Raw genomic sequence first — 14,660 nt, 5'->3', positions numbered from 1 at the left:
TTTTTAGTTCGATAGTTTGTCGACTTAGTCGTCGAATACCTTCCAGAAGCACTGCAATGTCGCAGGTATGATGGGATTTGTACCGCGGTCAAAAGCCATTGCTATTCCTTCTAAGTAACGATATGGCTAGGGAAATTCTGTCATGCCCAACTCGTCGAACCCCGTGAACGGCATTTCAAAGCGCACCAAGAAAAAAAGATCAGATGAAAGCTCTCCAAGCCCTCTCTACTTTGGAAAGCTTACTGAAGGCCTTGAATCGGAGATAGAAGCGTTTCGCCCGGCTTCTAATGCGCTGTTGAACATCAGCAATATCTTTCACGAATACCGATCTGAGGTTGAGGTTTTCGAAAGCAATTACGGAGCCATGCAGGCCAAGGATGACGAGATCAGAGACCTCAATGCCGCGATGCGACTGTGGAAATCAACCAGAGACGAAGAAGTCGAGAAGCTGAAAAGCGAACTTGACTCGATGGCAGAGAAACGGGAAAGTCTTCGAGAAGAAAAGCAAGAATTTGAGAAGATACGGGACGAGAAGACGGGGGAGCTCCAGCGCAGTCAGAATCAACTCGCGGAGAAAGAGAATCGACTTAAAGATGGGTATGAGAAAAAATTAAAGAAATCCAAAGACGCATTGAAGGAGGAGACTCGTGAGACGGTAACACAACTTCAAGCAGCAAACGAGAAGATGACCAATGAGATTGCTGTCCTTCAAGCCGATTTAGCAGGTGCACATGAAACGATAACAAACGAGAAAAGAGACTGGTCCATTGTACGCTCTGCCCTCAACGAAGAGAATCGAACATTCCGCTTGGAGCTGGAGTGTGTTAAAAACGACTTCGCCATCGAAGCCCGTCCAGATGATTTTTAGTAGGACCACAATCCGCTTATCTTGACGAGATGCTGGGCCGCTGACTTTGCGTACAGTAAGCAAAAGTTTCTGGAGATCCAAGAGAACGTCAAGGAAACGTCATCCAGGTTTTTCTCGACACTCCCGCAGAGCCCAGGATCTGTAAGTCGACGTCGTAGCCGGCGTCTCCCTCATGCTGACCAAAATGGTGTGCCACAGAAAAGAAAGACATTCGAAGGTCGAGGTATATCGTGCGAGATCGCCGAATTTGCATTCCTCTCTGAATCCCAAGTGTCCACAAGCTTAAGACTCTCGGCCGTCGAATTTCTCATCGTTGACAGTGTTCGCAAGCTGGTCTGGCAGCCATTCGCACCTGAGATCACTCCAGGCGAGACCGCCTCGGCAGCCCTCTTTCAAACGGTATCGCAGGAGCTCGGCAGCCCTCGGCAGCCGTGCGGAATCCACCTGGAGAGCACTGACCGTCTACGGTCTCCGAGCTTCTTCCGCACAGGGCCAAGTGCTCAAGCGTGTGACAGATTGCATGCTTGAGCTTCTTGCTCCGTTCACGGATGAACCTGACAATAGCCATCTCGCCGAAGCACTGACTAATATCGTTCGTAAGGCTGTTGATGTCTGGGACATTTCTCAAAGAGATGCTTGCCAGCTCTTGATTCAAAACGCTCCTGATCCAGACGATGAGAGCGGTTGGATGCGGGAGGACGGAGATCTGTTTGAAGACCCTTACGATGGGGATGTAAGCGCAGCACGGTCCATGTCCCCCATCTGCATTTTCCCCAAAATAGTTCGGCTTCCATCACGTGGTGAAACCTCGCAAATGACGATTTTTCGAGGACGAGCACTGTTCGAAGACTCTCGCTTGTTGGCGTTGGGAAGAAAGGAGAGCATAGACCTGCAGAAGATGATGATCGACGCTCACAAACAATTCGCATCACAAAAGGGTGGGGAGTCGGGCTTACTGACTAGATCGGATCGGAGGTTGTCAATCGCGGCGCAAGTGACCCGTCCCTAGTTTGCCAAGCGCAATTCGATCTTGTATTGGCGAAGTTCTGGTTACCCTTGAAAAGGATAGAAGAAAGTGGTAATGAATCTATGCACGGCTACATCGAATTTGGTACATTCGGCTTCCGACATTCGCTCTCTTGAGACGCATTCTTCGGCGTTCGCCCCTTAGTAAACTTGACTGTAAAATATTTTTAGGTTTGGCCTACGTTCCTATCATTCTTTAACATTTGACTACAGTCCCTTTCAGCCTTGGAAGATCCATAATCCCCTGTGTACTATAGAAAGCTTCAATCGAGGTTAACTCAATTTATGCAGCCGGGTTTGAAATCCATTAGGCTCAATGACCAGAGAAGGGTGTTGAACGAAGCGAGAGAAGAATTGACTCACATGGCTCCCGATCATGATTTCTGTCGCTGTAGATTCGAGCTTTATCCGTATTGCAGTTCCAATACGTCGCTCCACAATGAGCTCCCAGACAGAAACCATCAGCGAAATCCAACTTCAAATTTGGATCGATCGGAGCATCTGAAAAGTACAGACTCCCGTAACCTGGAAACGTGATCGCTACCATCTCTTTGATCATCATCGATAGCGCTTTGACGCATACATGTGTTGTTAGGACTAAACTTGTCACCGCTCCAGTCGAGGATTCTAGGATGTCAGTGAATGAGAATAATCTGAAACACCGGGGAACCTTGCAGCTCACTTACAAAAAGCGGTCTCCTTCATCTGTCCAAGGTTTTCGGAGACGACCATGTCCGCCTATACCGTGTCAAGTCTAGTATGACACAGTTCGCAATGCCGAGGAGGAGCCTATGAGAAGGGTTCTACTATGATTACTAACGACCTCCAATCCTATTGGTTCATGGGCCAGAAGGATTTGAAAGCTTGCGGTGGCTGCGCATTGAGGCGGAGTCGAGTGAATTATGGCCTTTTGGCAACGTATATCGTACAAACTTCACTCTGCTCTCCCCAGATAGTATTTACGCAACCATTGAAACGTCACCAGACAAAAAGTGCTGAGGGTAGGCTCGCGCAGATGCGAGCTGAGGATCTCTGTATATCTCGGTCAATGGACCAACGGAAGCCCACGCGGTGCGAAGGATCAATCTTACGTGATCAAGCTGAAGTTCTTTCGTCCGGGACGAAAGAACTTCCAATCACGTGACCTTGCATTGTTTCCGCTTAGGGGTTCAGGTCAATATCGTCTTGACGACGACGTAAACGGGTCAGATATCGAAGAATTCAATTATGGTACATGATACGGTCTGGATTGTCCTTAGCTAACCCGCGAGCAGGCGTTGAATGAGATAGTAGAGCTTCTTTCCGTGTATTCGAGATCGAATACAACGGAGGACTATGTCGCGCTCCTTGACGGGGTAGGATATGTGGTATTAAAACTCAAAGAGGAATTAAGGCGGAAACAACAGCACCGGAAGAAGAAAAACAAGAAGGCCCAGTCCAGTCGTACGGCTGCCAACGCCCCGTGGCAGGGATTGCCGAATGTAGCGACAATTTCCTTAGCCGACCTACCATCTTCGACGTTGCGCTCACATTTGAAGCCTGGACTGGTTGAATCAGCAGATGCCGAGCACCCGTCCGATTCGAACCTGAGACTCGATGTGATTGTTCGGCCATCGGGACCTGATCGACGGTCTGAAGCGACCACAATCGATTGTGAGAGCTCCAACCCGAAAACTGACGCCGGGCTGGCCAAGGAGGATGTTGGAGCGGCAACCAGAGATAAGCTGAAGCAAGAGATCGAACACTGCAAGAATTACTATCGCGGCAAAAACTTTGTTGTCCATAGTGATGAACGCTCAGAGACCGTCTACCCCAATGAAATCAATCGTTTCTTCTCCCATTTCCAAGAGGGAGAGTGGCTTACTAATTTCAATGTGATGCCCTTGATATTCTCTTTCAGTTGGCCGGCAATGACTTTGGTGCTGCACAGCTCCTATACATCGTTTGCTGCCTCGAAGAACACCAATCAGCAATCCACACCCAGGGTGCGGTGGCCCCTAGAAAGCAGTCATGATCGCGTCATCCTTCCCTGCTGCTTTCAAAACCATTGGACGTTGTTTGATGTGGACCTCAAGCGTAGTTTCATCCGACAATACGATTCTCTCGCCGGAGACGTCGCAAAGTCAGCGGGAGTGGTGTCCGCCATCAAGGAGCGATTGACGAACGCCATGGAGGGTTGGCAGAGCCCAAAACAGGACCTCGCTACAGGCAATGGGGTAAATGAGGATGCTCACAACTTTCTGTTCCTTTTTGACCCCGCTGATGGTCGCAGGCATCTCAACAGCAAGGGAACGATTCTGATTGTGGAATTTACATGGTATACAATGCAGATTGTCTCGCCTCCCATCGAGACCCCCTAGAGGAGCAGATAGACGGTGCTCAACTTCGACACCACTATCTTGAACGTCTCCTCGAATTAGAACGTCAGGGGAGGAGTGAGCGGCAGATGGTGGAGATGGTCCTACCTCCAAACAAGACACTCAGGATCAAACGGCGCCGTGTGCCTGAAGACATGCCAGACGATGAGCCAGGCCAGAACAAAAGAGGAGCTAAGAGAAGTCGCAGAGCGGACTGGGTGCCCCCATCGCATTTGGGTCCCCGAGCCGCATGGATTGAGGAGCGGAGCAACCTCGCCGCTATTATCTCTGGGCACGGGTATGGAAAAATCATGCCAAAACACTGGGAACGAGCGGAGGAACTGCTCCAGATGATCGAAGCGATCGGATGTGAGGAAGTCATGACTGTTTGGAACGAAGCAGTTGCCCAAGCGAAAAGCCTCGTCAACCGACAGGCACCGAAAACAGATTCGACGGCTAAAACAATCTGTCAACTTGTCGAGCGGGCCCAGGTCAGATCGTTCCAAGATAAGGTAGTTTTGCGCATTGGAAAGTGGGTTTTTTCAATGAAGATCTTGCAAGATGTTGAAGGTTTCAGGGAAGAAGGTGCACCGTCGAAGCAAAGTGGTCTCAAACCTGAAACCGATGGCAAAGGAAACGCAGTGACAAGGGCACTTACCAAGTTCATCAAAGAAGCTCACCCTGAGCTTCAAGGCCCTACTCTGGCGAAGGAGTGGGAGACAAGATATCTCAGGTATCGAGACTGGTGGTGGGAGAGCCGGATATGGATCCTTTTGTACAATGCATTTGGAGCTGCGGTTCTATTGCTCATCCCGGGAAACCATCGCACCAGGAGAGGATCTTCAGTCTCCAACAAACAGTAAGAACGCATCAGTTCCATCCATAGAGTTTCATCTTTAACGTTGGTTCAGATATGTGCGGATCAAGTCCACTGAGCGTAAACCATTCATCAAAGCCCTGCAGAAACTTCGACCAGACTTGAAGAAGACCGTTTCCGAGCTGGAAGATCAGCTTCAGATTCTCAAAGACGACATCATAGACCTACTGGGACGACTTCCGCAGACAGATATATCTCCAGAGTCAAAATCTGGACTGGAGAACGGCGAAGCATCCACAATGAAAGATGACAAAGCCAGCCCGAACGTACCAGGCGCAATCCAGCGCTTGACCTGATTACGTCTCTTTGCGAGAACTTCAGGCCAACACAGGCCACACTGACTTGCATCAAGCTAGGTGTACTGCTTCAAACCTCCCGCAATGGCGCTGAAATCATCGTCCTCCTGTAGCTTACCATGATGTACCAGGCTCTCCGCTGCTGGCCGCATCATCTCACATATCCTCAATATATGCGTGTGAGACCGGCGGATGTGCTGGAGCAGAGATTTTAGATAAGGATCAGTGTATCCTGTAGTGTTGTAACTGTAATGCAGGTCAGCAGATTCTCGTGGGTCAGTTGGGTATGTGACATTTTTCTAGCAACGCCTGGTCCACAGAGCAAGAGAAGCCCCAGGCCGAGCCCTGAGATGCTGTCTCCATTCTCGGCAACGAACCCATTGACTAGTATTGACCATCGTCGCCCGTGTCGCAGGTCCTTCCTAAGCGCTTGCTTCACACGCTCGTAATCCTGCGGGGTCCGATCGGCGTAGATATGTGCGAGGTATTCCTTTTGTGCCTTGTTGCTGTTGTTTCCCCCTGTGGCGCGTCTGCTTATGGATCCTTTGTTTGGTCTGAGCTTCGGTAAGAAAACTTGTGTAGCCGTCCAGGTTTCGTATCTCCGCGATCGACCGCCGCCACTGGTGTAGGTCGTCTTCAACATCCAAGTGGTGGAGGATGAGATGATGGTGCAGTCGACGGACTTGATCCGAGCTACTTTCTATAGTCCACGTGAACACTTGGCGTGAGGGCATCGTAAATATCCCTTCCACCTTCAAAGTGTCCCAGTGAATTCTGAGGCAATCAAGGAGATCGCTGCGTGGCAAACCTTGCGCGACCGTATCCAGCGTGTTATATCCTGACGTCCGTTTCTTGGAATTTTTTCTTGGTCCCCGAAACGAATCGCTAAGCGCCTTGGGTGTGTCTTCCATCGGAGATACAGCGGTGGCGATCTGAGGCGACGATGCTGGAGAACGTGGGTCAGCTCCTGTCTGGGAGTTTGTCGTCTGCAAGAGGGGTTCTTCAATTTTTCCGGAGGGCGAGAATAGCGTAGGACATGAAGGATCGCCGGTATTAATTTCTTTATCATCGTATTTAATCTATGCGTTGTCGCGGAGTTCGGCTCCGGGCTCGAGCTCCAGCGATTCAACGGCGGTAATACGCGTTAAGTAAGCTTTGGCTGCTTCCTGCCCAACAGCATTCTTTAAATCATCAATAACCGCAGCGAGTCGCTGTCGTATATACTGTGGTATTTCGAGAGTCATGCCGGCTGCCCATTGCGAGAGTTGAAATCTAACAATCTTACGGATCTGGATTTGCGGACCCAATAGGTCCGCAAATCAAGGGTTCTAGAAGAATCTATCGGACAGCCTTACGCAGGCTCCCACCTAAAATCAAGTAAGCAGAACGTCACGCGTTTTTAACGCCCGTCACTTCGCTGCACCACCTGGCCTCCATTCTGTGCGAACCTTGCGCTATATCGCGCCTTACCTGCAGGGTAGTAAAAAATTTAACGCCGCAAGGATTTCCGTGCTTGTGCGTCGGCGTGTTTCTGAACTGTTAGTGTGCAAGGCTTTGGTGAGGCTTAGCCAGTCATAGCCACCTCCATCCGAAAGGTGGCTTTTGATAATGATGTTTCAAGTGACCGACAGTCACAAATGGAGACCCCATTTTGGGGTCAAACGCATTCCCACTTTTTCTCCCCGTCTACTATCGCTTCTTCTACCAACCCTTCTACCAACGTTGCCTTTGTCAACGCACTTTTACAAATCTACAAGATGAAATTACGGAAGTATTGAAAACAAGAGCTCTCAATCACAAACCAATAAGATGTGATTGGGTTTAAATTCTGATCAAATGGGAATAGCAATACCAGAAGCGAAACCAAATATCAGGACCGTATGCTAATGTTCAGTAGGGCAGATGGGAATGACTTGAGCGCAATATGCATTCAATTATATTTCCACTCTAAAAGCGTCACGCAGCACAGAATCCGGTCAAGTATTTGTGTATTCTTACATCAATGATCGTTAAGCTGTAACGGATGAACAAGGAAGGTGCTGTCCTCCCGGAGGACAGAACTTCCCTTAGTCAGCTCATGCAACTATCTGTATTATCGTTCTACAAAATCTCCTCTAAATAACTAGTTTCAAATCTAGGTCGATCATCTGTCTTTATGCTAACAAATCTATCAAGTCGGTTCTGAAATCTTCAATTTCTTGTAGAATCTTTATAAAGACGGTCGCGACTAGTCCCTGTAAAAAGTATGCTAACGCTGCTTCTACAACAATTGGTCTTAACAGCGGACAGTGTTCGTTTTGGTTTTCGTATATTTCTTCAATGCAATCGACCAGATCCTCTACTCGCCAGTCTTCTTTCAGTCGCGACTGAAATCGCTTGAGGGCCAGCGCTTTCAACTCATTTTTCTCAAGCTGGCCGGCAAGCATGAAAATTCTGGGATGCTTCAAGAGATCTGGCTCGTCGTCTGTTTTAATCCAATCAACGACATGCAAATTGCTGGAGATCGAAAGCTTACCAAACCCCTCAAGTGCCATGGCAGTGTCCTCAGAATAATCCCCTTGGTATAGGTAACGGAATATTCTCCAGATCGAGTGTACGCTGGCACCCTGCCAGTGCAGCACCCCCGAAGTACCTGCTGGATATTTTGCGATGAACTCGTCAAGCCAGGGACTTTGAAGTCCTATTACCATGCGGTGGGCCGGCAGATCTACTTCCGTCTCACCGAGACGGATGGTGATATCAGAGTACTTGACGCTGTTGAAAAGCCTTGACACGATTAGCTTGCATCTTTATGATCATGTAATATTGTATGGTTCGACTTACTCAGCGAGTGTCTGAGGAGCTATGCCTTTCCAATTATCTTCCAGTGCTCCGAGTCGTTCTACGTCGATTGTAGTGAGGGTGCTCCTGCAGGAAGTGGGGTCATCATCGTGATCGTTTCCCGTGTCGCCTTCAGATGGCGAAAAGGCTTCGGAAGGTACTTCGAAACGAATTTGAGTATGGCGTGTGGTTAATTCGGAAGTCATAGCTTGCAGAGTCCGAGTTTTTATCCTGTCCTCTATTAAGAAAAGCGCAAGCAAATATACTGACATTAGATCTGTTTTGAACCAAACCGCAATAATGTGCGTTCCCAACTCATTTTATATCTTGGGAGGCGCTTTTGGGCTTCCTGGGAAACCATCCACGTCGTGGCTCACCTTGCACCAGTTTTGGATGCCCAGCTCAGCCAGAAGTTGAGGGACCCTTTCGGGGTCATTTCCGGCGGTTTGATGATTCTATTAAGCCTCTCCCAGGAGCATGATTCTCCCTGGAGAGTCTCGTTACTCGGAGACGGTGCCCTGGATAGCACAGATAAAGGGAGACGGAGCCTAGAAGAGGATGCCTCCAAGGATATCATGGTTCCCCGGAAGACGACGCCCGGGAGAGCTTCCCTTCTTGGAGACGGAGTCTAAGAGAATGTCGATCCTGGAAGACTGGGCCTAGGAACATAGATAGAAAGCTGGCTGGCCCTTGAAAAGGGCCAGACCGTGAATGAGGGATGGACCTACGAGATGAGGGATAGGCCTTATACGACAAGAGAATTCAGCATTCCTGCTGAAACATATGTGAAGCATCATTGGCGTCGCTACTTCAGGACTAAAGTGTAATGCTAAAAGAAGAATCGCGTTCCGGGCTACTCCCTCCTTTTTACATCTGGGAACAGAATTAGGGTCATCACGTAGGTATGAGATGCATGGAAAGCAATCAGGATACAAAGGAGGCGCAAAATAGGTCCGCCTATCACAGATCTTTCAAAATTGAAGCAAACACTGGCTAGGGTCCTGCCTTAAGCACTCACGATTAGCAAATATGCTATATACGCATAAACTTACTCTAGGAATAGTTAAAGTAAATTACTTTATACAAGAGCTAGATGGTCATCATACATGTTGTAGTTAACAGGATATTAAATTGAGTGTCTCTAATGAAGAGAGGAGGATCACATGACCGTAGTTTTCTGCGTACACGCAGAAAACTACGGTTATGTGATGTCGATTTAGAAATCCGTGGGTAGGAAGTAATGCACCTATGCAGACCGCTAAGCCAATAAGAGACTAACGTGCGTCCCTGGGATGCGAGAAGCCCACCGTGCCGAGAAAACTGATAAGTACTTTGGCTTCAAGCAATTGGAACTCTATGAACTTATCGAAACTTTACGTATTTCTTGAATTAAAAATGTGCAGCGACCAGTCTTTAATGCTCGGGACCTCTTTTCCATCAAAGACTGCGTTCACGTTATCGTATTTACGCCTGATTTGTGGAGAGCCTCCTTTTATAGCGAAACAGGACTTCTCCTCCATAGCACCGCCATTAAGCTTGCTCCATAGTCGAAATACATAAATGACCCTTATCCGATCCTCAGAGTCCATGGTAATGCTTAGAAGTTCTTCTTAGTCTTATGGCTGCCGTGGAGTTGAACTCCATGCAACGTCGCGATGCCGGTCGGTACCTCCAATCAAAAAGACCAACGGCTGAAACAATTCCGCGCATCCCGCAGAATCATTACAGTATATTTTACTCTAGATGATAGACAAGGTGTCTGAATCCGAGCTTGTGGCTGGTGAGACTGTGGCTGTGCGCTGTGATGCCTGCCTGGCCTTTGATGGCGGGAGAACGCCCGTCTACAAACCCTTAACCCAGCCTACCACATCCATAGACACCCTCTACTGCTCCTATAATCACCTATTTCCAAGGCAACGTGGACACATGACTTCCTTGGTCTCTAACCCTCCCGCTCCTTCCGAGTACGATGACGAGGTTGACGATGCCGACCTCTCCTCTGGATATGTATGGGCCTATCCATGCAAGCTCCCTTTGTGTCCTGACTACGGCAAGTCGTGGATCCTGCGAAGCAACTTTCTCCTTCACTTGCAGGAGCGAGAGGAACATGGGACCTCAGCGACGACACCTGCCGCACGCCGCGCGATCGAGATAAATTAGCGGTATACCACCGATCTTTCTCTGCCACCTCGGGCGGCTCCAGATTTTCGTTCTCGGGAGGATCCTGACGAGCAGGTCTGGGACTACGGCTTTAAAGATGATAGCGGCAGGGTGATAAACGGCAGGGGCACACTGAAGCAAATGGAAATGCACAAGGCCTCACGATGCCGTCAAGTGTAAGGAACGCGGGTCGCGTAGCTGCGTGCCTATTTTGAAAACGCGCGACGAGCGCGTGCTCTAAGCCGCAAAGTGACCTATACGGCTATGATGACGCTGGGGATGATGATCATGACGTTGACAGTGATATTGACTTTTTAACCCTTGGTACACAAGAATACTTACCTCTCACTTTTTCACAAATCCCTACGAAAGATCTTGCGGAGTAAATGTCTCAGAACAATGTTGCCATCCTCTTGATCGAACGTATTGCGAAATATTTTACTCGTGCTCTTGGTATAGGCTCGTAGCTCTGCCACATTGCGGAAAGTCTGAACTCTTTCTTCGGTGTTTCCACGTCTTCGTCCCCACTCAATCAAATCAACAATGTTAACATGTGTCCTTCGTACAACCTATGATTCGGATCAGCATGGATGTTCAGTTTTGTTGAACGCGCTCATACTTCCTCGCATTGCTCACACGTTTGCGGAAGCGGCTTGATACCAATAGCACGACAAAGGGCATGCCACGCAGCCAAATCGCTCTCTGCACCATACCACATACGCAATTCGCTTTCTAATGCATCTTGATATCTGTTCCATGCGTCTTGTGACGCAGCATCGCCACGCCGCCACCCTTCATGTTCTCGCAAGTTGCCATACGACACAGCTGGTGAGAGAGAAGGGTCGTATCTAAAGGTTGGGAAAGAGCGGAAGAAGAGATCTAAAGGGGTATTTGGATCCTGCTGATGAGTACGAGAGTTCCGCAGGTGCTGCTCCAGAGCTTCATCGCTGCCGAAGGATCGATCGCAAATTTCACAGTCGAAGGACGGTGCGTGGGCAGGCGAGTCCTGCAGGTGCTGCCCCAGAGCCTCTTCGCTGCCGAAGGATCGATTACAACTCTCACAGTCGAAGGACGGAGCATGAGCTGGGGAATCTCGTAGGTGCTGGTCAAGAGCCTCTTCGCTGCCAAAATGACGGTCGCATTTTGCACAGTCGAAGGCATGAGCAGGTGCACCTCGTTTATGCTGCTGCAGAGCCTCGTCGTTGTCAAAAGTTCGATCGCAGAGAACACAGCGGCAACTCATAACGCGAGGAGTTTCATATCAGTATAAATTTTCAGAATAAGCAGAGAGCAATAATAATGGGGGACCATGATCGGCTGGAAGTGGTGAGTCAACAATTCAATTGGAATGAATAGTAGGTGGGGCAGCTATGTACCAATGACCCAAAGCCAGTTGATGATGCAGGCTTTAGTCCCGTGATGATAAGCTCCCAAGAATCCCTTGCGCCAAGTGTCTACAACATCTACATATGTTACCTAGACTAATTTTCATCATGCAAGGCGTTTCACCACGCCGGAATGGGGTTTATATCTGGACAACATTTCCCTTGCTAGGGATGTTTCGACCCTAGGGATGGGTGTTAGCGCTAGGCAGCGATAAACGACTAGTAGGCAGCGCTAATGCACAAAGTAGCCGCCTATAGACACTTCTAGAAGCCCGCCGCAGTGCGCCATACTTTGATAAATTGAGAATAAGTTAGTATGAAATATAAGATACCGCTGGACCATGCTTTAATACGGTGTAATATAAACCCTTGCTGACGCACGCTAAATGCTTACGCCAGAGACAGGGTGATCCTGTCCCCCCTGCCCGGCGAAACTGCCAGAATACATGTTCCCGAAGCTTGAGCGCCTTCAGAGTTTGTATTCATATTCTTTCGTGATAGGATTATTATACTATGGGTCCGAAATTCAAAGTTGTGTAGTTGGTCGTATCGAAACGGGTGGAAGTCGCTGAAGCGGTTCTTGACGGCATTCATAGAAAGATCGGTAAATTGACCAAGATCTCGGTATTTTTCTCGCTACAAACCAGTATCTTGTGCAGAAATAGCTCGGAAACGATAGCGCATTGATCATTACCTGATAATCTTGCGAGGAAAAGTCTTGCGATGCCCCAATTAAAGATGCTTCTCGGCACACAGGGTTTCTTAGCACATTGGGAGGGACGTTAGTAATTTACTAGGTTACATCACGCGGTCGTCGCTGATGGGACAAACGCGATACTCTTGGTTCCGGAGAGCAAAGTCAGCATCACTGCATGGATGGGGAACATATATTCGTAGAAAGCCTATACATTGTCCTTTATGTATTACTGTAGCCTATTCGTCGCCTTTCCCACGCATAATTTCAAACTAGGACGTTATAGAATGAGAGGAAATCTAAAACGATACCACCAAACCCCATCATCCTAACAAACACCGCTGACCAGCTTACCGTGCCTTCGGCTGATACTCCAGTTCCAGATATTTCACCCCGTTCTTCAAATGTCCCCATATAAGGCTTCGAACATCATCTCGCTGCTGTTCGGTCCCGGACACTGAAGGATGATCAACCCCATGGAGTACGCGGAAGGATTAGAGAACTCACCCATAATCAGCGTCCTTTCTTTCTCCCCCTGAACCATGTCCTCTTGCCTTTCGAGATCCTTTGATGCCCTTTCTGGGTCTGCTCCCGTCACTTCCGTGTGCAGGATGTCTCGCATGCAGGCAGTCCCATTGTACACAGTCGCCCGCCGGCCAAAGGAGACCTTCTGGACGTTTCCGGATTCCAAATAGATCGAGATACGGAGGATCTGGGCCGCATGTCAGCATATCATGAACAGCATAGCCGTAGAATTCACAGACGTAGCCTCGGTCCAGCGTATCATCATCCAAGGCACGGTTCAGCAGCGACTGGGCCGCGATGCCAATTTCTGAAGTCGTCAGCAAAAGTCATAAAGGTTCAATCCTTCCGGCAGCTTACCGATATCCCGCAACTGCCAAACCAGATGGATTCGACGAGCTCGAACCTTCCGAGCATTGTAGCCATGGATAAGTCTTTTCAAGTACGGCAGGTGAGCTGCTATGCCGAACCCATCCGCAATCATCAGTACGTTCTCATAGTCGCCCACTGCTGCACTCCTCCCATGAGGACCACTGAACAGCACCCAGCGAGAAGTTTTGGCATCACCGGGCCCCTCGGTCTCGGCGTGACTCAAAAGCTCTCGGGTGAGGCCTTTGCGAGGCTCCACAAAGAGCTCCAGAGTGTCCTGCCGCCCATCTGCCCAGGAGGTTACCACAAACGGATGGCTTTGGAGAAAGGACCAGAAGCTGACAGAAGGAATCCATAGGTTGATATATTGCCCGGGCTCAACCTTCACCGCCTTCGAAAGATGAATGTTGATCTTGACTGCGCCATGGAATTGGGTGATCACGGCTCGCGAGCGACCGTGGCGGAAGGCACGGTTCCGATACAGCACGCTCCCGGCTTGGAAGAGGAGCGTGCTCGAGAACACGCCAGCAGAGAGGTAGATGTACAAGCGAGGGACAAGGCCATCCGACGGGAGATGTCGCCAAGCGGAATAGAGGAAGAGAGCCGCCAAAGCTTGGTGCGTACGGAGGAAGATTTCGTAGGAGACCTTGCGGAGGAGAGGATGGGACAGTACAATAAGGAGGCAGAGGGAACCTCCTCCCTACAGCCGTCAGTAAAGAGGTAACCGAGCCAGCCACAGGTACTTACGATGACACCGAACAGCCCACGGCCTGTTCCTACCGAAAGCGAACCTCGGCCGACCATGGTGAAAACGTGAAAAAGAAAGAGGGCGGACGATAGCAAACCCGCCGAACGATGGAGGCGACGGTATGCGGTCACGGAGACACCGAGCAAGTCTGCGAGAAAGCCGAGGTGGGGTCCAGCGAAGAGGGGGATCATGTTGATCAACGAGAGCGTCCCGGCGCGGAGGCCAGCTTCTGAGATCGTGGAGACTCGATAGCTGAGGGAGAAGAGGTTGGCGGTCACATATATTAGCTGGGCGAGAACGCCGGCTCGAGTCCATGGTCCTAAAAACCGGTGACGGCTGAGGAGATATGGATAGGTAAGGTGGACGGATGTGAAAGAATGGACGAGCTTAATCAACCGTGCAATATGGGAAAGACTGTTGGCGAGAACAAATAAAATAATGATGCCGCCCGCGGCAGTAGCGTATGCTTGGGTGATATCCATGTCCAGACGAGCGAGAAAGAGAGTGGAAGATAGTGAGAGATCTCGATAGGAAATGG

The 14,660-nt window shown here is 49.4% G+C and overlaps 5 protein-coding genes across 5 annotated transcripts; 2 read left to right on the top strand and 3 right to left on the bottom strand.

Annotated features, from left to right (window-relative positions):
• Nucleotides 1-142: 142 nt before the first annotated feature.
• KY384_005291 (uncharacterized protein) lies at nucleotides 143-1,877 on the top strand (the record flags this gene model as incomplete). The annotated part of the gene is made up of 4 exons (XM_044813792.1): nucleotides 143-867; nucleotides 925-1,009; nucleotides 1,067-1,328; nucleotides 1,384-1,877. 4 exons carry the CDS (start codon nucleotides 143-145, stop codon nucleotides 1,875-1,877), a joined length of 1,566 nt encoding a protein of 521 aa, XP_044669093.1.
• A 747-nt stretch (nucleotides 1,878-2,624) lies between these two features.
• Nucleotides 2,625-5,424, top strand: KY384_005290 (uncharacterized protein; the record flags this gene model as incomplete). The annotated part of the gene is made up of 4 exons (XM_044813791.1): nucleotides 2,625-2,651; nucleotides 3,169-4,110; nucleotides 4,167-5,110; nucleotides 5,163-5,424. 4 exons carry the CDS (start codon nucleotides 2,625-2,627, stop codon nucleotides 5,422-5,424), a joined length of 2,175 nt encoding a protein of 724 aa, XP_044669092.1.
• Nucleotides 5,425-5,590: 166 nt separating this feature from the next.
• Nucleotides 5,591-6,067, bottom strand: KY384_005289 (uncharacterized protein; the record flags this gene model as incomplete). Its single annotated transcript, XM_044813790.1, has 2 exons — nucleotides 5,591-5,621; nucleotides 5,718-6,067. The coding sequence occupies 2 exons, from the start codon at nucleotides 6,065-6,067 to the stop codon at nucleotides 5,591-5,593; spliced, it is 381 nt and encodes a 126-aa protein (XP_044669091.1).
• Nucleotides 6,068-7,577: 1,510 nt separating this feature from the next.
• On the bottom strand, nucleotides 7,578-8,450 carry KY384_005288 (uncharacterized protein; the record flags this gene model as incomplete). The annotated part of the gene is made up of 2 exons (XM_044813789.1): nucleotides 7,578-8,190; nucleotides 8,248-8,450. 2 exons carry the CDS (start codon nucleotides 8,448-8,450, stop codon nucleotides 7,578-7,580), a joined length of 816 nt encoding a protein of 271 aa, XP_044669090.1.
• A 4,383-nt stretch (nucleotides 8,451-12,833) lies between these two features.
• On the bottom strand, nucleotides 12,834-14,178 carry KY384_005287 (uncharacterized protein; the record flags this gene model as incomplete). Its single annotated transcript, XM_044813788.1, has 5 exons — nucleotides 12,834-12,940; nucleotides 12,991-13,195; nucleotides 13,248-13,315; nucleotides 13,366-14,074; nucleotides 14,122-14,178. The coding sequence occupies 5 exons, from the start codon at nucleotides 14,176-14,178 to the stop codon at nucleotides 12,834-12,836; spliced, it is 1,146 nt and encodes a 381-aa protein (XP_044669089.1).
• Nucleotides 14,179-14,660: the final 482 nt, after the last annotated feature.

The sequence above is a fragment of the Bacidia gigantensis genome (assembly GCF_019456465.1).
Source record: "Bacidia gigantensis strain McMullin 20006 chromosome Unknown contig_245, whole genome shotgun sequence".
Lineage (NCBI taxonomy): Eukaryota > Fungi > Ascomycota > Lecanoromycetes > Lecanorales > Ramalinaceae > Bacidia > Bacidia gigantensis.
Note: the sequence above shows the minus strand (reverse complement) of the source record. Positions and strands in the feature narration are given on the sequence as shown.